We start from the raw sequence: 22161 nt of genomic DNA, 5'->3' as shown, positions 1-22161 counted from the left end.
AATGTTCAAACAATTCGAAAAACATGTTTTCACTTTGTCATTATGGGGTATTGTGTGTAAATGGGTGAGAAAATAAATCAATATTAATCCATTTTGAATTCAGGCTGTAACGCAATAAAATGTGGAATAAGTCAAAGGGTGTGAATACTTTCTGAAAGTACTGTATGTAACGGCTGATTTCCTCCTCTTCGTCAGAAGAGGCTCGGCACAGACGGGCAGCTCTGACGGCTCGGGACAGACAGGCAGCTCTGACGGCTCGGGACAGACGGGCAGCTCTGACGGCTCGGGACAGACGGGCAGCTCTGACAGCGCTGGGCAGGCAGGCAGCTCATACAGCGCTGGGCAGGCAGGCAGTTCTGGGCAGACGGGCACACCTGTAGGGAGGAGACGGAGAGACAGCCTGGTGCGTGGGGCTGCCACAGGACCCACCAGGCTGGAGAGACCTACAGGAGGCTTGATGTTAAGAAGAGGCAACTGAAGGACCGGGCTGTGGGGGAGCACTGGAGCTCTAGTGCGCAGCCTTGGCACCACTCCCCCAGGCTGGAATACTACTCCAGCCCGTATCCTCCAGAGTGCAGGCACAGGTTGAACCGGGCTGTGGATGAGCACTGGAGATCTAGTGCCTACTACGCGCACCTCTCCCTTAGGCTCCACTCCCACATTTCGGAGCGTAGGCATAGGACGCACTGCACCCTCCCAACGCCCCGGAGACACAGCACGCAGAGCCGGCAGGATACCCTGGACCGAAACTGCGTACCGGAGACCAGATGCGCTGAGCAGGCATAATACGCCCCGGCTGGATGCCCACACTCACATGACACTTTCGGGGGGCTGCCCTATAGCGCACCGGGCTATGGGCACGCACTGGCGACACCGTGTGCTTAACCGCATAACATGGTGCCTGACCAGTAAAGCGTTGCTTATGATAAGCACGAGGAGTGCGCTCAGGTCTGCTACCTGGCTTAGCCACACTCCTCTCTAGCCCCCCCCCCTCCCAAAAAATTTGGGGGTTGCCTCTCGTACCTGTCGCGTTGCCGTGCTGCCTCCTCATGTCGCCGCCGCTCAGCTTTCGCTTCCTCCAGCTCAGCTTTGGGGCGGCGATACTCCCCAGCCTGTGCCCAGGGTCCTTCTCCGTTCAAAATCTCCTCCCATGTCCAGGAGTCCTGGGATTTCTGCTGCTGCTGTCGCTGCCCTTTTCCACTCCGCTTGGTCCTTTGGTGGTGGGTGATTCTGTAACGGCTGATTTCCTCCTCTTCGTTAGAAGAGGAGGTGTAGGGATCGGACCAAGACGCAGAGTGGAAAGTGTTCATATTTTAATGAAAGTAAACTGAACACTTCGAGATACAAAAACAACAAACGAGAATCAAACCGAAAGCAGTCCCGTGTGGCACGAACACCGACACGAAATACAAAACAAATAAACGAAGTGCAGAAACCTATACAGTACCGTGTGGTGAAAACACTAACACGGAAACAAACAATTAACACAATAACTAGGGTCCTAACGTGACACTGTATGTACGTAAATTAACTGGATCAAGCTATGTAGCCTATTGATTCATTCTTGATGAATAAATGAAAGGATAATGTTTTGTTGTTTCTATGTAATACTAGCCACCTAGAAATTTTATGAAGTTGACTTTAGCTAGCCAGCTAGATAGTTTCCCAATCTCCCAACCTCATCACTAGGTACCAAGCCATTTCAGGCTATCAAGTTAGAGTAACCTGTCTAACTATCTTAGCTGGCATGCCTGCTGGCAAGGTTGCTAGACTTCAGAAAAGCAAGCAATTACTGAATGCACTGAATAACACTCATTCCTTTCAATATTTAACTTTTTGTTTTAGCAGAGATGCAGAGACGCATATTTAGTTTATTTAAAATAAGAACCACCAGTCAGGAGGACACAGACAGCTCAAGAGGAAGGCTTAGATATTCAGAAAAATACTTGCTTTAAATGTGATCTGGCACCTTGTGATAATATCATGATATTTGTGTAATAATTATGATGTCATGATATGTTCCTGTATTGATGATGTGTGTTATGATCCCATGTACTGTGTTGTAATTTGGATGTAATATCCTAGGCATGTTAGTGCTGTCATGTTTTGTCTTTGATCATCTTGTCTTGTCCCTGTGCTTCCCTCTGCTGGTCTTATTAGGTTCTTTCCCTCTTTCTATTCCTCTCTCTCCTCCTCCCTCTTTCCCTCTCCCGCTCTCTCTCTCTATCGTTCCGTTCTTGCTCCCAGCTGTTTCTCATTCTCCTAACGACCTCATTTAGTCTTTCACACCTGTCCCCTATTTTGCCCTCTGATTAGAGTCCCTATTTCTCCCTCTGTTTTCCGCTTCTGTCTTTGTCGGATTCTTGTTTGAGGTTTGCTGTTCTGTGTCCTTGTTGCGCCCTGTCGTGTTTTTTGCCTTTGTCAGATGCTGCATGTGAGCAGGTGTCTATGTCAGCTACGGTCTGTGTCCTCCTGAAGCGACCTGCAGTCTGTGGTCGCGTCTCCAGTCGTTCCTCTCTACTGACAAGAGGTTTTCAGTTTCCTGTGATTGAATTTCCTTTGAGAAGATCCAGGAGAATCATTGTTTGTTTAAGAATGGAATAAAGACTCTGTTTCTATTACGTCGCTTTTGGGTCCTCCTTCATCAGCATAACAGAAGAATCCGACCAAGAATGGACCCAGCGACTACGGATTCTCTCAACACTGCCGTCAAGATCCAGGGGGCAATGCTCGGCAGACACGAGCAGGAATTGTCTGCTGCTCGTCATGCCGTTGAGACCCTGGCCGCTCAGGTCTCCGATCTCTCAGGACAGTTTCAGAGTCTTCGTCTCGTACCACCAGCTACTTCCTGGTCTTCCGAGTCTCCGGAACCTAGGGTTAATAATCCACCATGTTACTCTGGGCAGACCACTGAGTGTCGCTCCTTTCTCACCCAGTGTGATATTGTGTTCTCTCTCCAGCCCAACACATACTCTGGAGAGAGAGCTCGGATCGCTTACGTCATATCACTCCTTACTGGTCGGGCTCGGGAGTGGGGCACAGCTATCTGGGAGGCAAGGGCTGAGTGTTCTAACGTTTATCAGAACTTTAAGGAGGAGATGATACGGGTCTTTGATCGTTCAGTTTTTGGGAAGGAGGCTTCCAGGGGTCTGGCTTCCCTATGTCAAGGTGATCGATCCATAACGGATTACTCTATAGAGTTTCGTACTCTTGCTGCATCCAGTGACTGGAACGAGCCGGCGTTGCTCGCTCGTTTTCTGGAGGGACTCCACGCTGAGGTTAAGGATGAGATTCTCTCCCGGGAGGTTCCTTCCAGCGTGGACTCTTTGATTGCACTCGCCATCCGCATAGAACGACGGGTAGATCTTCGTCACCGAGCTCGTGGAAGAGAGCTCGCGTTAATGGGGTTTCCCTTCTCCGCATCTCAACCATCTTCTCTCATCGGCTCAGAGACTGAACCCATGCAGCTGGGAGGTATTCACATCTCGACTAAGGAGAGGGAACGGAGAATCACCAACCGCCTTTGCTTCTATTGCGGTGCTGCTGGACATTTTGTCATGTCATGTCCAGTTAAAGGCCAGAGCTCATCAGTAAGCGGAGGGCTACTGGTGAGCGCTACTACTCAGGTCTCTCCATCAAGATCCTGTACTACCTTGTTGGTCCATCTACGCTGGACCGGGTCGGCTGCTTCCTGCAGTGCCTTGATAGACTCTGGGGCTGAGGGTTGTTTTATGGACGAAGCATGGGCTCGGAAACATGACATTCCTCTCAGAGAGTTAGGGAGGCTCACACCCATGTTCGCCTTAGATGGTAGTCCTCTCCCCAGTATCAGATGTGACACTACCTTTAACCCTCACAGTATCTGGTAACCACAGTGAGACCATTTCTTTTTTGATTTTTCGTTCACCTGTTACACCTGTTGTTTTGGGTCATCCCTGGTTAGTATGTCATAATCCTTCTATTAATTGGTCTAGTAATTCTATCCTATCCTGGAACGTTTCTTGTCATGTGAAGTGTTTAATGTCTGCTATCCCTCCTGTTTCTTCTGTCCCCTCTACTCAGGAGGAACCTGGTGATGTGACAGGAGTACCGGAGGAATATCATGATCTACGCACGGTCTTCAGTCGGTCCAGAGCCAACTCTCTTCCTCCTCACCGGTCGTATGATTGTTGTATTGATCTCCTTCCGGGGACCACTCCCCCTCGGGGTAGACTATTCTCTCTGTCGGCTCCCGAACGTAAGGCTCTCGAGGATTATCTGTCTGCTGAAGGCATTCAGATGGATCCCGCTAACGTCCAGGCTGTCAGCGATTGGCCCGTTCCTAAGTCACGTGTCGAGTTACAGCGCTTTCTCGGTTTCGCTAATTTCTATCGGCGTTTCATTCGTAATTTCGGTCAAGTGGCTGCCACTCTCACAGCTCTGACTTCTGTCAAGTCTTGCTTTAAGTGGTCCGGTTCCGCCCAGGGAGCTTTTGATCTCCTCAAGAAGCGTTTTACATCCGCCCCTATCCTTGTTACTCCTGACGTCACTAAACAATTCATTGTCGAGGTTGACGCTTCAGAGGTGGGCGTGGGAGCCATTCTGTCCCAGCGCTTCCAGTCTGACGATAAGGTCCATCCTTGCGCTTACTTTTCTCATCGCTTGTCGCCATCGGAACGCAACTATGATGTGGGTAATCGCGAACTGCTCGCCATCCGCTTAGCCTTAGGCGAATGGCGACAGTGGTTGGAGGGGGCGACCGTTCCTTTTGTCGTTTGGACTGACCATAAGAACCTTGAGTACATCCGTTCTGCCAAACGACTTAATGCACGTCAAGCTCGTTGGGCATTGTTTTTCGCTCGTTTCGAGTTCGAGATTTCCTATCGTCCGGGAAATAAGAACACCAAGCCTGATGCTTTATCCCGTCTCTTTAGTTCTCCTGTGGTTTCTACCGAACCCGAGGGGATTCTCTCTGAAGGGCGTGTTGTCGGGTTGACTGTCTGGGGAATTGAGAGACAGGTAAAGCAAGCACTCACTCACACTGCGTCGCCGCGCGCTTGTCCTAGTAACCTTCTGTTCGTTCCTGTCTCTACTCGTCTGGCTGTTCTTCAGTGGGCTCATTCTGCCAAGTTAGCTGGCCACCCCGGCGTTCGGGGTACGCTTGCTTCTATTCGCCAGCGGTTTTGGTGGCCTACTCAGGAGCGGGACACGCGCCGTTTCGTGGCTGCTTGTTCGGACTGCGCGCAGACTAAGTCAGGTAACTCTCCTCCTGCCGGTCGTCTCAGACCGCTTCCCATTCCTTCTCGTTCATGGTCTCACATCGCCTTAGACTTTATTACCGGTCTGCCTTCGTCTGCGGGGAGGACTGTGAGATCCGCCAATAAACGTAGGATTAAGAGTCCTAGGTATTGTCGCGGTCAGAGAGTGTGGCTTTCCACTCGTAACCTTTCCCTTACGACAGCTTCTCGCAAGTTGACGCCGCGGTTCATTGGTCCGTTCCGTGTCTCCCAGGTCGTTAATCCTGTCGCTGTGCGACTGCTTCTTCCGCGACATCTTCGTCGCGTCCACCCTGTCTTCCATGTCTCTTGTGTCAAGCCTTTTCTTCGCGCCCCCGTTCGTCTTCCCTCCCCCCCTCCCGTCCTTGTCGAGGGCGCACCTATTTACAAGGAACGGAGGATCATGGACATGCGTTCTCGGGGACGTGGTCACCAGTACTTAGTGGATTGGGGGGGTTACGGTCCTGAGGAGAGGAGTTGGGTTCCATCTCGGGATGTGCTGGACCGTTCGTTGATTGATGATTTCCTTCGTTGCCGCCAGGGTTCCTCCTCGAGTGCGCCAGGAGGCGCTTGGTGAGTGGGGGGGTACTGTCATGTTTTGTCTTTGATCATCTTGTCTTGTCCCTGTGCTTCCCTCTGCTGGTCTTATTAGGTTCTTTCCCTCTTTCTATTCCTCTCTCTCCTCCTCCCTCTTTCCCTCTCCCGCTCTCTCTCTCTATCGTTCCGTTCTTGCTCCCAGCTGTTTCTCATTCTCCTAACGACCTCATTTAGTCTTTCACACCTGTCCCCTATTTTGCCCTCTGATTAGAGTCCCTATTTCTCCCTCTGTTTTCCGCTTCTGTCTTTGTTGGATTCTTGTTTGAGGTTTGCTGTTCTGTGTCCTTGTTGCGCCCTGTCGTGTTTTTTGCCTTTGTCAGATGCTGCGTGTGAGCAGGTGTCTATGTCAGCTACGGTCTGTGTCCTCCTGAAGCGACCTGCAGTCTGTGGTCGCGTCTCCAGTCGTTCCTCTCTACTGACAAGAGGTTTTCAGTTTCCTGTGTTGGAATTTCCTTTGAGAAGATCCAGGAGAATCATTGTTTGTTTAAGAATGGAATTCTATTACGTCGCTTTTGGGTCCTCCTTCATCAGCATAACAAGTGCAGTATATTGAGATGTGTGATTTACAACAGTCAGAATGACATCCTCATTAAAATGGCAATTGAGCAGGTAAAGAGGTATGCTTAGATAACCTATGCAGAAAAATATACTTTTTTTTTTTACATAGAATTAGGCATAATGACTATGGCTCTAGACTGCAGGGAAAAACTGTTTCAGGTGGAGATACTGTATGGCCTGGAATTCACTACTAGTTCAATTTGAAGATGAGCAGAGCTTTGTGAACTAACATTGACTGATGAAATGTTGATGATGTCAGTATGTGCAATGGGAAATTAATATTAATCTGTCTCTCTCTCTCTCTGCCTCTGCCCATTTCTCTCACAATATGTTGCTCTATCTCTGTATCTCTCTCTCTCTTTCTCTCTCACCGTATCTCTCTCTCTCTCTCTCTCTCTCCCTCTCTCTCTCTCTCTCTCTCTCTCTCTCTCTCTCTCTCTCTCTCTCTCTCTCTATCACTGTCTCTCTCTCTCTCTCTCTCTCTGTCTGTCTGTCTCTCGCTCGCTCGCTCTCCCTCTCTCTCTTTATTTCTTTTTTCACCTCTCACCCTCTTAGAGAAACACTTGTTGTGCACAATCATTTGCAGTACTTCGTCAAACTGGCGAGCCATTTAACTACTCTGGGAAAATGCTGCAGAGTTACATATGTCAGGGAGGAGCGGACACTAGACTTCTGTGTTATCTCTATAGAAAAGTCAGAATGACTGTAGTCTGTGCCAACAACCAATCCAGAAAACCCACAGGGAATGGACACAAAAGACCTGGATATATTTCACCACTGGACGGCCTTTGTGCCTCTCAATCGGCTACACCAAGCCTATGTCCTTCCCCGGTCCCACCCAACCTGTCTCTTAAGCTGACAAGCAGGTCTTTTAGATGGGTGAGCAACACGGACACTGAAAAGGTTTAACAGATTTGATACAAGCACACACACAGGTCTACACATAGACACGGCACACAAGTGAGAGCTCCCCCACACAGCATTTCTCACACTGAAATTGTATGGAGGCGGGAGTGAGGGCGAGGGAGAGAGAAAGGGGGTGGGTGGGGTTGGGGGAGTCCTTTCAGTTCTTTTTGAGGCAACAATGGTCTTTGTCCAAGATCTTCCACCATTCTTATTGGGTTTACCAAAGGGGGGGTGGAGGGAGGGCTGTTTTTCCATAGTAACGGGGACAAAACAAGCCGGTCCCACACAAAGCGGGGAATGGGATGAGTGAGGCAGCTGAACAGAAGCACAGTAACTTCTGCTGAGAAAGAGGGAGGAATCCTGCTCCTGCAGCGAGGGAAGACAAGGAGGAGGACGACTAGACAGGACGAGGAAAACTGAGAGGACAGTGGGTCCAGTCGATTGAGACAAGTGAAGGAGCAAGGGGGGAAAAAAGGAGAAAAAACAACAAAAGTAGGACAAAAAAAGATATATTGGAGACTGGCGGTGCTGGAAAGACAGTGCTTGCCACGTGGGAAAAAGATACACACATACACATACTCACATCCACATTTGTGCCTCCTTGGAAGGCAGCATGAATCGAGACAGTCAAAGTGAGGACACTTTGTCAACCATGGTTCTGGAGAACATCAAGAACAAACTGATTCACGCATTCAGGACCACTGGTGAACCACGGGATGCCCCAGAGTCTACTACTGGGCCCATTAGCATTGGCAGGAGTTACCAAGCCAATGAGGAACTGCGGAGAGCTAAGATAGATGGAGCCATAACCTGGCTAAGATCTGAACTGGTGAGTTATCTGCACCTGGTAGAATACTGTTGACTCTTTGACAGTGTAGTATGTTGCTGTGCAGCATTGTAGAGTTGGGCATTATTGGATTGTATAGATGTGTAACCCAAAGTTAAGAATTCATTAGTGTTTTATTTATTGTTGCTGTGATTGTGCACTGTTCAGTCATAGTCCCTATGAGTCATCTAGCCCTCAATGAACCAAATATTTAAACATTTACCTGAAATGTCTGTGTTTCAAAGGTGTGATTCCTCATGAAACCAGGACAGAAATGTTCACAGGATTTAATCCATAGAAGGGTCCTTCAGAGGAAGATGGACATATATTTGACATTTGTATCTAAAATCATAATTGAGAAATAATGAAATCAAAGTTGGCATATTTAGGACATTTTGGCCTTACCCCGGCCTCTTTCAAGACTACATCACATTTAATCTGTTGGTGAAAAAAAAAGAATTGGTGCCATATGGAGATTTACCTCTTGCTCTGTAACATGAGTAGTATTTTGATGTCTATAACAATTTTCTTACATTCATTTATGAATATTGAAAAATATAAACATGAATAAAGAAAATATACAATTTTTTATTTGGAAATGTTTCAAAAATATTCTTGAACATAATATTATCTACGGGCATATCAAAGTATCAGAGTGGGGCCAAAGACAGTACAGTATGAAGGCTAAAACTGCTTCGCCAATAGAAATCCCTGATCACACTTGTAGGCGATGTCATGGAGGCGTTGGCAAGCTAAGCTCATGCGTAGAAACACGTCATCGGGTCTAACGGTCGTCTCGCGCTGAACTGTGCATGTGCAGGCCGTCAAATCAAAGGCGCTCCTTCGATATAAAGTTGTTTTTGAGAAAAAATTAAAACGTGGCAGTTTGTCGCTTTCATAAGGTTGGAGTAATAACACGTTCAACTACTTAAGACATTGTCTGGAATCTAGGTTGTGCCTTTAGATTATGAGAAAATTAAAAACTAAGGATGAATTTTTCACTTTTTTTATTGACTTTATTGACCCCAGCCTGGTTTGTTTGGTCTGTTTCACAAGCGTTCCTGGAAGCTTAGCAATGTTGCACCTGTGGGTGTTGTCTCTGCTACTTTTAGAGTTATGATGCAATTCATAAGCATTACCAACAGAGTGAATGTGAAAATGGATTCAAAATGGTGGCCCTCTGCTGGTAATTTGCACAATGCAGAGGAAAAAGAAATACACACCTATTTAGGCGAGGTGCTGGCTAGCGGAGTGGAAAACTTGAAAATAAAGGAGACTCTAAGAGCTCAGATGCAAAAAATGTATGTCCAACATTTCGACAGGCAAGCAGTCTTCAGGGTATGACAGCTTGCCTGTCAAAACGTTGGACATTACATTTTTGCATCTGAGCTCTTAGTGTGTGCGGCTCTCCTTTATTTTCAAATTTGCACAACGTGCCATGATACAAGTACAAGGAGGGATGTGATTTGTTACATTGCCTACTATGCCAATGTATCTGTATGAAATATGCCACAACTATAAAACTAGCAGAGATCCCACTCTGCCCATAGAGTATATTATGTTCGGCAATATCTATATAAAAACGGACAAATCAAATTTCAATATTCATGTTTGTATTTGTCAATATTCATAAATAAATGTAAGAAAATGCTTATTGAAATCAAAATAAGACTTAAATACGTCTGACTTACAGAGCAAGTGGTAAATCTTGATATGACATACATGTTTGCGGTTTAGCACCTACAGATAAAACGTTACGGAGTTTTAAAGGAGGCCTGAATAAGGCCACAATTGATTAAATATGCCAACTTGGATTAATTGTTTCTCAATTATGCTCTTAGATGCAAACGTCAAATATATGTCAACAATCGATTCTCCAAAGTACCATTCGATGGATTAAATCTGATGATAAACCCAAAATTCATGGTCTTTTTTTGTCCTGGTTTTGTGAGGAATCACTCAAAGGCCTTGCTAAGGTGTGCCAATGTAGTGTAAATAAAGAAACATAAAAATGAATGAAAGTCTGCCTGTTTTATCAGAATGAACTATGAATGTGTCTGTGTTTGATCTGAAAATATGATCTATTCTCCCATCATTACCATGCAGCTGGAAATGCGCTCTCAGGACCAACAGCTTGCCCAGACCCTGCTGGGACTCAACAATGAGATCCAGCGACTGAGGCGGGAGAGTATGTTTGGGGCTCTGGAGCCGGAGGGGGATGAACACCACTAACCAACCCCGCCCAGTACACCTCCCCTGGGGGAAACAGAGAGTGATTGTGAAAGTATCCTGCTGGAATTTCCTGGAACCCTGTCTGAATCCATGACCACACTATGTCCTTTGGCCTTTCTAAAACAGATACGTGGAAGTGTTATACAAAAGAGACCCTTGGAATGAGGATTCCCTTGTAAAGGTCACATGGCATGTTTGATGTTGGCTGTGAGGGACCCAATGGACTGGATATGATTTGATGAGTAATAGCCGTAAGAATGTTTCAAACTTGTGAGGTAGTGTTCAATGTTGCATGCATACACTTTCAGTCCTGTGTCATTCACCAAGTGAGATCCAAAGCGAATATGTTATCATTAAAATTATATTATTCAAGACAAAACTATCCGTATTTCATTAGGCCTTATTTTGAGGGCCTAGTTTTACCTTAATACAGTGGCCTGAAACTCAGGGTTTACAGGTCATATCAGGCCTATAAGTCGCATTATGCTGGTTTGCAAAGTGATGTGTTATTCCTATTGGAATTCTACCAGAATCCAACATTCAGAATTTTTATTCACCCACAAACTGCATTCAGAATGATTGCCAGTGTTAGGAAGACTAAGGGGGTATCACACTGAATTGGCTTGGAGCAGTTTTTCCGAACTCTGGTGCCTTTACCCCCTTAGTTTGGTTCGTTTGTACTGGTGTGAACACTCTATCTGCACTAAACAACGCACCGTGGTTCGCTCAAAACGGTTAGTCTCTATGCGATTAATTTCGTACCGTGGTGCCGTTTACTGCAGGTGAGAACGCAGTCTGGACCAAACACAGGAAAATAACCAGAGTCATGCAGTATTATTTGTTGTTTGACTGCAAGCATTTGATGAAATGCACGCAACATCATAACTTGACTATCTGAAACATTCTGTGAGTAGCAGCGCATCCGATGCAGATTAGTGGAGACCAGAGCTATACCGGAGATATATACTACTGAATATAGTCTATTCATTTAGCCTATTCACGTCACAGTTGGAGCGGCTATCGTGCTGTGTCCTCCCGCATGTTGTTGGAAGACCAAAACAAAAGTAATATGAAGATTGGAACACACAAGTGATGCTTCATGATAATCATAGATGGATTTAACGTGAGCATTTTTGGCCTATAAACAATTGACTTCAATGGACACATCCCACTGAGCACACACTGGTTGAATCAATGTTGATTCCACATAATTACATTGAACCAACTTGGAATAGACGTTGAATTTACGTCTGTGGCTAGTGGGGTGGTTTTGTTTAGGAATTATAGTTAATTTGACATTTGGAAATGTTAAACCAACCTGGCAAAAAAAACAAAAAAAAACAATGTAACAAATAATCAAACTCTGATTCGAATTAAAGCTCAAAACTACGTGTGAAAATCCCCAAGATATGACGCTACCTAAATCATCTAAACTGGAACAACAGTTTTAGTAACGGGTGCAATGAGTAACAGATTGGATTAGTTTAGAAAAATTTATGCTATTTATATTTGAGTAGCATAAGATGAATTAATCAATTAGAAAACATAGGTACTGAAACAAACAATTAAAAAAAAATCTAGCTGCAATAGAGCATGCTGGGAAGTATGATAATAATGGCCGTGGTTTAATGCTGGTTATTAACACCAACACTGGGTTATTTTACACCAATGACTGTTAATTTAACACTTACTGAGGTCATTTAACTCCCTAATCAACACTAGAACTGTTACACTGAAAAATGTAACACTAAGTTACACAAGCCAATTTGCTGTGCAGAAGCAACAGATTAAAAGAAAGAAAGAATAAACCATGAAACTTTAAGTATTGGTAACAGTTGTGTCACGCCCTGACCATAGAGAGCCCTTGTTTCTCTATGGTGTAGTAGGTCAGGGCGTGACTAGGGGGTGTTCTAGTTCAATATTTCTATGTTGGTGTTTTGTATGGTTCCCAATTAGAGGCAGCTGGTATTAGTTGACTCTAATTGGGGATCATATTTAGGTAGCCATTTTTCCCCACCTGTGTTTGTGAGTTATTATTTGTGTTTGTGCTTGTGCTTGTAGCGCCACTGAGGTTACGTTTCGTTGCTTGTTTATTGTTTTTTTGAGAAGTTTCACTGCAAATAAAGATGTGGAACTCAACACACGCTGCGCCTTGGTCCCGTCCTTATTACGAACGTGACAAGTTGTGCTTTTGACTTTGATGTTTTCTGATATGACAGAAATATATGTACAGTACATTTCAATTTTTAGATCTTTATTGTTCTGGCATACTATGTACAGTACCTGTCCCAAATGCAGTTACAGTAGCAAGGATAAACACATCCACTTGTCCACTAAACGTTAACATAATAATTGTTGTCACTTTATCACAGATTAACTCCTTTTGAAATCAGTTGAATTGGGAAAATGGGGAAGTATCCTATCTTGTTCACTTTGATGCCCTTATTTCGCGATTTTTTAAAAACTTGACCGTTCATTATGTTGTATGAGTCTGCTGGGTCGGCCAATGACATTAAATCGCTTTTATGGTCACTATTGCAAGAGTTTTTACAAATCCTTTGTTGAGACATCACAGTCAATATGCTACTGTAAGTAATGGTTATTCTCTCTTAAATGTACTATTATACCGTTATGACCTTCGTACAGTGATAGCAGCTGTTGTTGTCTCTTCCGTCTAGTTAGAGTTGAAAAGTAACACAGCTTACTTAGTAAGTGTAAGCTCTGCAGTCTGTCAATTGTCTCATGAAAATATATTTTTCTCTCACATGCACACACACACACGAGCACGCACACACACACACACACACACACACACACACACACACACACACACACACACACACACACACACACACACACACACACACACACACACACACACACACACACACACACACACACAGACAGACAGACAGACAGACAGACAGACAGACACTTTTTCAACTTCCTAACACAATAAGGCATTAGGCAGATATGATTGCCTTAGGTCAATCTAAGCCTTAAATCTATATATTATCTTTAGGTTCTATATGGAATCTATTGCAGCCTATTCAAAATTCGCTTGTGCGATTTTTTTTGCAAACACAGTGACAATAGAATAGATGATACTGTGGTATATGACAGTGACATTGACCTACACATTGACCACGGTTGGTCCATAAGAGACTACTGTTTGTGGTTTTATTAAGGCAAGGAGCTTCTTCTGCTGGAAGTCCTTCTAGGTAGAGATGGCCCCAGAGGAGGTGGAGTCATTCTAGTGGACAGGCGAGATATGGAAAACCCCACTTCCCCTGAGCTGGAGTAAACACTACTACCACTGCCCCCTGCCTCACTACCAAAGTCCCAGCTCCCTTCCTCTTCTGTCTCGTCATCCTCCTCTTCCTCCTCCCCTGCTTCGGCACACTCCAGCTTGAGCTCTTGTATTCCTGCGTGAAGGTCCATCAGCTGTCGTATCAAGGCCTGGTCCTGAGATCGCATCTCCACCTGCACAAAAGGGTTAGGATTGTTGAATTAAACAGAGTGACACAGACATAACAAATAAAGAAACAAAAAGAGATGTAAACGGACACGTAGATACAGACATAACAATATGAGCACATAAAAGAGGCAGACAGACGTAACAGACACTGAAACAGACACAACACCATTTCAAAAACAGTTGGTTGGTTGTGACATGCATTATTCATAAGCAAATACTAACTATTACAAAGAAACAAATGGCTGTCAAAAATAAGAGTCGATAGCAGTTACAACTGTCAAGTGGTAAAGAAAAATAGCTCAAAACACAGAACCAAATGTTATGTAACAAAAAGAACCAGTGCAGGCTACTGAGTTATAGGCCTAAATCTCTCTTTTGGAACTGCGCTGCAGCTTCCTTTAGTCTCTTTTAGATGATGACGTTCCTGTCCTTTCCCTGACATAACCTGGTTCAACCGTTTCAGTTGAGCGCTGCCTCTTTCAGATGCAAATGCTTTTCTCTCTCTCTTTCTCTCTCTTTCTTCTCTATTTCTGAGAGCCAGTCTAATTGCCCTCCTTTTGAGAATAGAATACACAGAATTCCAACAAATTCGCCAAGTCCAAGTTTGTCCCAGGGAGAGGAACGTTCGAACAGAAACCAATCATGACCAGATCTGCATTTCTTTCTCTGTTAATTACAGCCTCAGACTGGGATTGGGCTCCGACTGAAAGGATGCGATGCGGCTTTAAAAGTTTTGTTTCAAAGAGGGATAAAAGAAGAAACATCAACTTTCCTTTGAGTGAAGTTTGAGCAGTGGGCTTCCTGGGGGGCGATATCCCCTCTTGACGTGTGTTTGTGTGTGTGTGTTCTGTCTGTCTGTCCTTTGCCCAGCCATTGCAACAGATCGAACTATGTCTAATGTACCATGGTGGACAGTAAACAAGCGCTTGTTCTGGCTGGAGTTCTTGCTTCCTCTTTTATGAGAACAACTGAATACTGGGCCATGAGACTTGATAAGAGGCGATGGTTCTAATTGGTGGAAGTCACTTCTATTTGGGCTGGTTTGTAGCTATGTTTGTCTGAATACTGGACAAAGAGACTGGACCTGGGAAGGTTCCCACTGCATCTGCACAAACCCACGTCTCATGACATCATGGGTATGTCTGCAGAATTCTGTGGTTGCCATGATGGTTAAGTGTGCCGTGAACTCGAATTAAATCACTGACAGTGTCACCAGCAAAGCCCCCTTACACCATCACACCTCCTCCTCCATGCTTCACGGTGGGAACCACACATGCGGAGATCATCCGTTCACCTACTCTGAGTCGCACAAAGACACGGCGGTTGGAACCAAACATCAAAAAATTGGACTCATCAGACCAAAGGACAGATTTCCACAGGTCTAATGTCTATTCCTCCTGTTTCTTGGCCCAAGGAAGTCTCTTCTTATTATTGGTGTTCTTTAGTAGTGGTTTCTTTGTAGTAATTCAACCAGGAAGACCTGATTCACGCAGTCTCCTCTGAACAGTTCATGTTGAGATGTGTCTGTTACTTGAATCCATGAAGAATTTATTTGGGCTGCAATTTCTGATTCTGGTAACTCTAATGAACTTATCCTCTGCAGCAGAGGTAACTCTGGGTCTTCTTTTCCTATGGCGGTCCTCATGAGAGCCAGTTTCATCTTAGCGCTTGATGGTTTTTGTGACTGCACTTGAAGACACTTTAAAAGTTCTTGAAAATGTCCATATTGACTGACCTTCATGGCTTAAAGTAATGATGGACTGTTGTTTCTCTTTGCTTATTTGAGCTGTTCTTGCCATAATATGTACTTGGTCTTTTACCAAATAGGGCTATCTTCTGTATACCACCCCTACCTTGTCACAACACAACTGATTGACTCAAACGCATTAAGAACAAAATAAATTCCAAAACTTAACATTTAACAAGGCACACCTGTTGATTGAAATGCATTCCACGTGACTACCTCATGAAGCTGGTTGAGAGAATGCCAAGAGTGTGCAAAGCTGTCATCAAGGCAAAGGGTGGCTACTTTGAAGACTCTCAAATATAAAATATATTTTGATTTGTTTAACACTTTTTGGGTTACTACATGATTCCGTATGTGTTATTTCATAGTTTTGATGTCTTCATTATTATTCTACAATGTAGAACATAGTAAAAATAAAGAAAAACCCTGGAATGAGTAGGTGTGTCCAAACTTTGGACTGGTACAGTAGCATAGCGCTTAAGAGCATTGGGCCAGTAGCCCGAAAGGTTGATGGTTTGAATCCCAGAGCCAACTAGGTGAAAAATCTGTTTATGTGCCCTTGAGCAAGGCACTTACCCCGAATTGCTCATGTAAGTCGCTCTGGATACAGTACTGTACGTTTTCAAGGGTTCCCCCATGTAGTCCAATGCCTATAGTGTCTGACTTAGATTACTTGAGTTGTTGTTGTCGGTTTGACAATGGACCTGTCTCTCTGAACTACTATTAGCTTACACAGCATTCTCTAAGTTAAGTCAAAATTAGAACACATTCAACTATTCAATTCTATTGAACCAACGAAACCAGAGCTATACCAGTAAAGTAACCTATAGTCTCCAGTTTGCCTCTGTGTCTCTGTCCCATCTGAGATTCGGTGGGTTTTGTGTGCTCATGACACTTGGTTTCCATGACGAGGCGCCGGGCGAAGACTAAATGCCAAGCGATATATTAATCATTGACAATAGGCCCTCTTTGAATTTCTAACCAACTAGGCCAATATGGAAAATATATAGAATAATTGAACAATATGTTCTACCTGTAATTTGTAAGATATATATATCACAGCAAATAAACGTACAGGATTCATAGAAGATTCTTGTAACATCTGACTTATATGGGTGATTAACATTTAGACATAACAGAAATGTTGCATCATATAATTATATAAAAAACATACAAGAGACATGTCAGCTAAGCCTTATGAGGTCTCACATACATGGGCCATACAAATTTGAAAGCAATCGCGTACCACTGTCTGACGTTATTGACGCATGCAATGTGACACACTAGAATCAAATTCCGCCGCGAGGAGGAGCAGGAGGAGGATTTTTGTACAAATAATCTTCTTCTGCCATACAAGATTCTTATTTGATTTTCAGGATTATTTTCCATATGGGAAGGGGGGGGGTTGAATGGAAGCTGGAAGGGTGACATCGTAACATCGCCTGCCCATCTCAATTACAAGGATGCAATAACGTGACAGTTCCACACACTAACGATTTGAATGACCAAGAAGGTAATTTCATTGGGTGACAGATGGCTTGACCTTAGCCCTAATAGCCAATAAAGATGTCTCCATTTCCACAGAGCCCCACAGAGCCAGAAGACCACACACAGGTCATTACTTTGGGGGCTTGAGTGTTCATATCCAGCATAGGAACATTTTAAAATGTCATCTTTCTCTACAAATATGAAGTAATGAAAGACAAGATCCCCCTTGAGTCTCACAGTAACTCACAGTAACTCACAGTAACTCACAGTAACTCACAGTAAAAGTGATGAATAATTGCAATCCAATTTCCATTACCATCTGTTAACATGCAGGAAAGATCAAATTGTCCTCTACGATTTTCAGATACAAATGTGTATTTCTGTTGCAAATGCAAAACACTTCAATGCTTTCAAATACAGTAAATGCTGCTGAGTATCTTTTTACTCAAGCCCATAGACAGATTACATATTTGATCCGTTCTAGAGAGACTTCATCACAACCAAAGACTTCAGTCATTTGTCCAGTCTTACCAGTTCCCTGCGCAGCCAGGCCAGTGCACTCTCAATGTCCAGTTTGTAGGTGCTGCTGCCTTGTACTCCGGCCATGCAGCCCGCCACCCGGAGCCCTTCCTCAGGGCAGGGGTCTCTGATGGTCCGTGGGTCCCTGGACACAACGGGCCCGGTTGACTTACAGGCATCAAAGGTGGCGTCCTTAGAGGAGAAGTCTCTCAGTCTAGTCAGGACCACTTCCATCATGATAGGCTTCAACGTCTACAATCTGGGCTGAAAATCAATCAGTATTCTTATAGAATCTATGTTTGGTCTAAGCTTCTCTCGGCTGTAGCGAGATACAGCGTTGTCTGGAGGATTCTTCTCTTTCTGCTTCACTACTCCCACTTCCTCGTGTCCTCTCTCATGTCAGTGGTAGTTCTGCACTGGACTGGAAACTTAAGAGGTTCTCCTCTGTTTTCCTCAACCCCCTCCTCTGTGGGACAGTGGAGTGGCGTCAGTCGTGTGTTAGTGTGATGCACCAGGAGTGATGTCAGCTCTTTTGTTTACCATTTTGGGGTCTCTTTTTAACACACACACTCCCCCTATGGAGAAGGAAGAGGGAGGAGTGAGGAAAAGAAGGAACGGAGAAGAAGGACAGTTGCCCAGGTTACCTCCATTGTGCTCTTGAGGATAACGGGGTGGTCTGTGGAATGTCCTTGGCTCGCTGTCATGTCACCCCTGTTAACAAGGACATAATTTAGTGTGGACTGCTTGTTCCTCAAAGCTCTAAAGCTGTCCCCCTTCATTACACAGACAGACAGACAGACAGACAGACAGACAGACAGACAGACAGACAGACAGACAGACAGACAGACAGGCACGCATGCACGCACACACACAAGCACACTCTGTCTTAGCAGTCTGAGCTGCACCTAGCAACCCCTACAAACAAAGCTGCAGATCCAGACAAATGGACTAAAATAGCTTTGACACGTTTGCATCTATATTTAGAATTGCAGAAACAAAGGCATCTCCAGACTGAAAAAATAAATACAAATATTGTGAGTAACATGAAGGCAAATGTGCTTCCCACTCCTGACACATGTACTGTAGCCTGACCGAGTTCTAAGACATTTTAGCCATTACACCAAGAGGCAACAACCTCTTGATAAGGATGGTAGGTGTTGTACTAATGTCACTGCAATGTGAATGTGAGATAACCAGTGACATATTGCGTAATATGAGGAACTAAGCTTTTGCAAGTCACTGAACCACATTGAAACCCACCCCCATGCCCTCAAATGAGTGGAATGTGTTAGGCCACATGAGTTGCCAACATCATTTGTTGCTTAACTCTGTTCTGGACTCTTACAGAACACATACAGTTTAACGTGATAGCCTACAGTTTTAAAGGATATAAGGGATCCTGTTTGATTAAACTAAAGCTGTGGTCCTGCACTGGTGAACAAGATCTAGTGAACTGTTAAGAAGACGCCCCGGTCCTCCAGCTGCTCTGACAGAAATTACCAGAATCCTGAGGAGCAGAGTCCTGCTGCAGACAGCAGAACGCTGACTTGGTGAGAGTGCTGAAGAGTCTTATCACCACCTTTTGGTCATTTCTAGCTTTACACGCCGGAAAAGAACAGTTCTGGTCCGACTTCATTAAACTAACTTGAATTTATAAAGGCTTTCTATATCATACATTACCAATAACAGGGTAGGTTAGCATGTCTTGGGAGTATGATCTTTGACCCCCTTTGACCCTGTAACTTTCTCACTCATCATTACTTATTAATTAATTAAGAATGATCTGTAATCATGGTAGCATCCACAGTAAAGTGTTTGAAAACATATTCTATTCTTATTTACAATAGAAGTGTCTCCAGAATGGCACAATACTGTATTTACCGTTCATTTCTTAAGGCACAAAATAATCTTAAACACAAGCTAAATGAACTGCAATGCATCCAACAAGTTTGTAGAGTCACACGGTTCATGTAGTCATTGCGTGCTAGGAATATGGGACCAAAATACTAAACGTTTGACTAAGTTATTGATGAGAATCTTGAAGGGTGACAATAAGTTTCACCCCTACCTTTTTGAGAATTTGTTTTGTAATTGTTAAACAAAATCTCTTTCTCTGAGCAATTGCATTACTATAAAATAGTTTTCTTTTGCATACTATATAGCTCATTATTTGATTGATTTATTTCATACAGTCATTATTGCTCATCTTTATCAAGGGTGTCAATCATTTCAGACCCTACAGTATATACAGATGCTTTGAAAATTATCTATAAGCTTATGTCATACTTTCTTGTTTGTAATGACTCATTATTATTACACTGTACTTACAGCAGTAATCTCAACCCTAGCTTCGTGTCCGCGACCCAGTTCAACCCTAACCCTAACTCTAACACTATCCCTCACCCTAACCTCATGTCCACATCCCTGTGCAACCCTAACCCCAGGTTCATGTCCACATCCCGGTTCAACCCTAACCATGGGGTAATTCTCCATTGGGCAGAAATCTGTCCTCTCCTCGACTCCTCCATCCTCCTCTCCTCCGTGACCCGGAATCCGATAAGTCGTTGCCATATGTAGGAGAAATCTGTCCCGTATGATGCATTTTGCATCATATGATGCTGCGCTTTGTGTATCATATGATACAAAACACATCAACGGGGCCAAATTTCTGTATTTTGAAAGTTACATATGTTGAAAACTTGATTGCTGACATGCAAATAAAAAGTTTTGGGACTATATCAACAATGGACAATTGAAACAAATACCGAAAGAAATCACAATATTATCTTAGAGGAGCTATTACAGAAGATTAGCAGGCGCCATTTTGTCAAAAGTTATTATATTGGCTAGCCTAGCTTAGCCGCAAACACATTCATCTCTATGGTTAGATCGCTAACAGTTTTCACTCAATCAATTTATACATTTGAATTTGACAATTTCCACATAAAAGGTAAGCAGCACTCAGATGACCATTTTGACTGTATTTTATATGACAAATTTTATTTGCATATGCTTCGCAAACAACAGTGGCATGCTTACGGGCAGAGAGAATTTTTGGGAAATAATAGAAAAATAATAACACAAGGAATACAGTGCATTCGGAAAGTATTCCGAAAGTATACCCTTGACTTGTCCCAAAGCCACTCCTGCGTTGTCTTGGCTGTGTGCTTAGGGTCGTTGTCCTGTTGGAAGGTGACCCTTCTCCCCCCCGGTCTGAGGTCCTGATCGCTCTACAGAAGGTTTTCATTAAGGATCTTTCTGTACTTTGCTTCGTTCATCTGTCACTCATTCCTGACAAGGCTACCAGTCCCTGCTGCTGAAATGACACAGCATGATGCTGCGACCACCATGCTTCACCATAGGGACGGTGCCAGGTTTCTTCCAGACGTGAAGCTTGGCATTCAGGCCAAAGAGTTCAATCTTGGTGTCATCAGACCAGAGAATCTTGTTTCTCATGGTCTGAGCGTCTTTAGGTGCCCTTTGGCAAACTTCAAGCGGGCGGTCATGTGCCTTTTACAGAGGAGTGGCTTCCGTCTGGCCACTCTACCACAAAGGCGGAGTGCTGCAGAGATGGTTGTCATTCTGAAAGATTCTCCCATCTCCACAGAGGAACTGTAGCTCTGTCAGAGCGACCATCGGGTTCTTGGTCACCTCCCTGACCAAGGCCCTTCTCCCCCAATTGGTCAGTTTGGCCGGGCAGCCAGCTCTCGGAAGTGTCTTGGTGGTTGGAAAATGTCAGTGAGGACATTTGCTAGCTGGTCAGTGCATACTCTATGTACGCATCCTGGTAATGCGTCTGGCCCCGCTGCCTTGTGAATGTTAACTTGTTTAAAGGTCTTACTCACATCAGCTACGGAGAGCGAGATCACACAGTTGGCCGGAACAGCTGGTGCTGTTGCATGGTTCAGTGTTGCTTGCCTCGAAGTGAGCATAGAAGGAATTTATATTGCCTGGTAGACCTGCGTCACTGGGCAGCTTGCGGCTGGGTTTCCCTTTGTAATCCGCGATAGTTTGCAAGCCCTGCCACATCTGACGAGCTTCAGAGCCGGCTTAGTAAGATTCAATCTTAGTCTTGTATTGACGTTTTGACTGTGATTGCTCGTCGGAGGTCGTAGCAGGATATCTTATAAGTGTCCGGAATAGTGTCTTGCTCTTTGAAAGCGGTAACTCTAGCCTTTAGTTTATTGCAGTTGCCTGTAATCCATGGCTTCTGGTTGGGATATGTACGTACGGTCACTGTGAGGACGATGTCGTTGATGCACTTATTAATGAAGCCAGTGACTGATGTGGTAAACTCCTCAATGTTATCGGATGAATCTGGGAACATATTCTAGTCTGTGCTAGCGAAACGCTCCTGTGACTTAGCATCCGCTTCATCGGACCACTTCCGTATTGAGTGCGTCACTGGTACTTCCTGTTTGAGTTTTTGCTTGTAAGCAGGAATCAGGGGGATAGAGATAATTATGGTCAGACTTGCCAAATGGAGGGTGAGTATTGTTTTTGTTTTGTACTTTTTACCCCTTTTTTCTCCCTAATTTCATGATATCCAATTGGT

General features: G+C 44.3%; 2 protein-coding genes across 2 annotated transcripts; one reads left to right on the top strand and one right to left on the bottom strand.

Annotated features, from left to right (window-relative positions):
- Nucleotides 1-7541: 7541 nt before the first annotated feature.
- si:ch211-153f2.3 (protein FAM167A) lies at nucleotides 7542-12518 on the top strand. Its single transcript, XM_055894682.1, has 2 exons — nucleotides 7542-8145; nucleotides 10249-12518. Exons 1-2 carry the CDS (start codon nucleotides 7930-7932, stop codon nucleotides 10372-10374), a joined length of 342 nt encoding a protein of 113 aa, XP_055750657.1. The 5' UTR covers nucleotides 7542-7929; the 3' UTR covers nucleotides 10375-12518.
- A 93-nt stretch (nucleotides 12519-12611) lies between these two features.
- Nucleotides 12612-18139, bottom strand: LOC129831348 (protein FAM167A-like). The gene is made up of 2 exons (XM_055894681.1): nucleotides 17619-18139; nucleotides 12612-13857 (listed from the first exon to the last, which is right to left on the bottom strand). Exons 1-2 carry the CDS (start codon nucleotides 17841-17843, stop codon nucleotides 13558-13560), a joined length of 525 nt encoding a protein of 174 aa, XP_055750656.1. The 5' UTR covers nucleotides 17844-18139; the 3' UTR covers nucleotides 12612-13557.
- Nucleotides 18140-22161: the final 4022 nt, after the last annotated feature.

The sequence above is a fragment of the Salvelinus fontinalis genome, chromosome 32 (assembly GCF_029448725.1).
Source record: "Salvelinus fontinalis isolate EN_2023a chromosome 32, ASM2944872v1, whole genome shotgun sequence".
In the NCBI taxonomy this organism is placed as follows: domain Eukaryota; kingdom Metazoa; phylum Chordata; class Actinopteri; order Salmoniformes; family Salmonidae; genus Salvelinus; species Salvelinus fontinalis.
The sequence above is the reverse complement of the archived record's forward strand: the minus strand, read 5'-3'. Positions and strand labels throughout refer to the sequence as shown.

Bases quoted from the DNA above. Each gene is read 5' to 3' on its own strand.
- si:ch211-153f2.3 (XM_055894682.1), top strand. From the start codon at position 7,930: ATGAATCGAGACAGTCAAAGTGAGGACACTTTGTCAACCATGGTTCTG. The intron at 8,146-10,248 runs GTGAGTTATCTG...ATTACCATGCAG, and splicing joins CCTGGCTAAGATCTGAACTG to CTGGAAATGCGCTCTCAGGA.
- LOC129831348 (XM_055894681.1), bottom strand. From the start codon at position 17,843: ATGATGGAAGTGGTCCTGACTAGACTGAGAGACTTCTCCTCTAAGGAC. The intron at 13,858-17,618 runs GTAAGACTGGAC...CCTTTTGTGCAG, and splicing joins CCTGGCTGCGCAGGGAACTG to GTGGAGATGCGATCTCAGGA.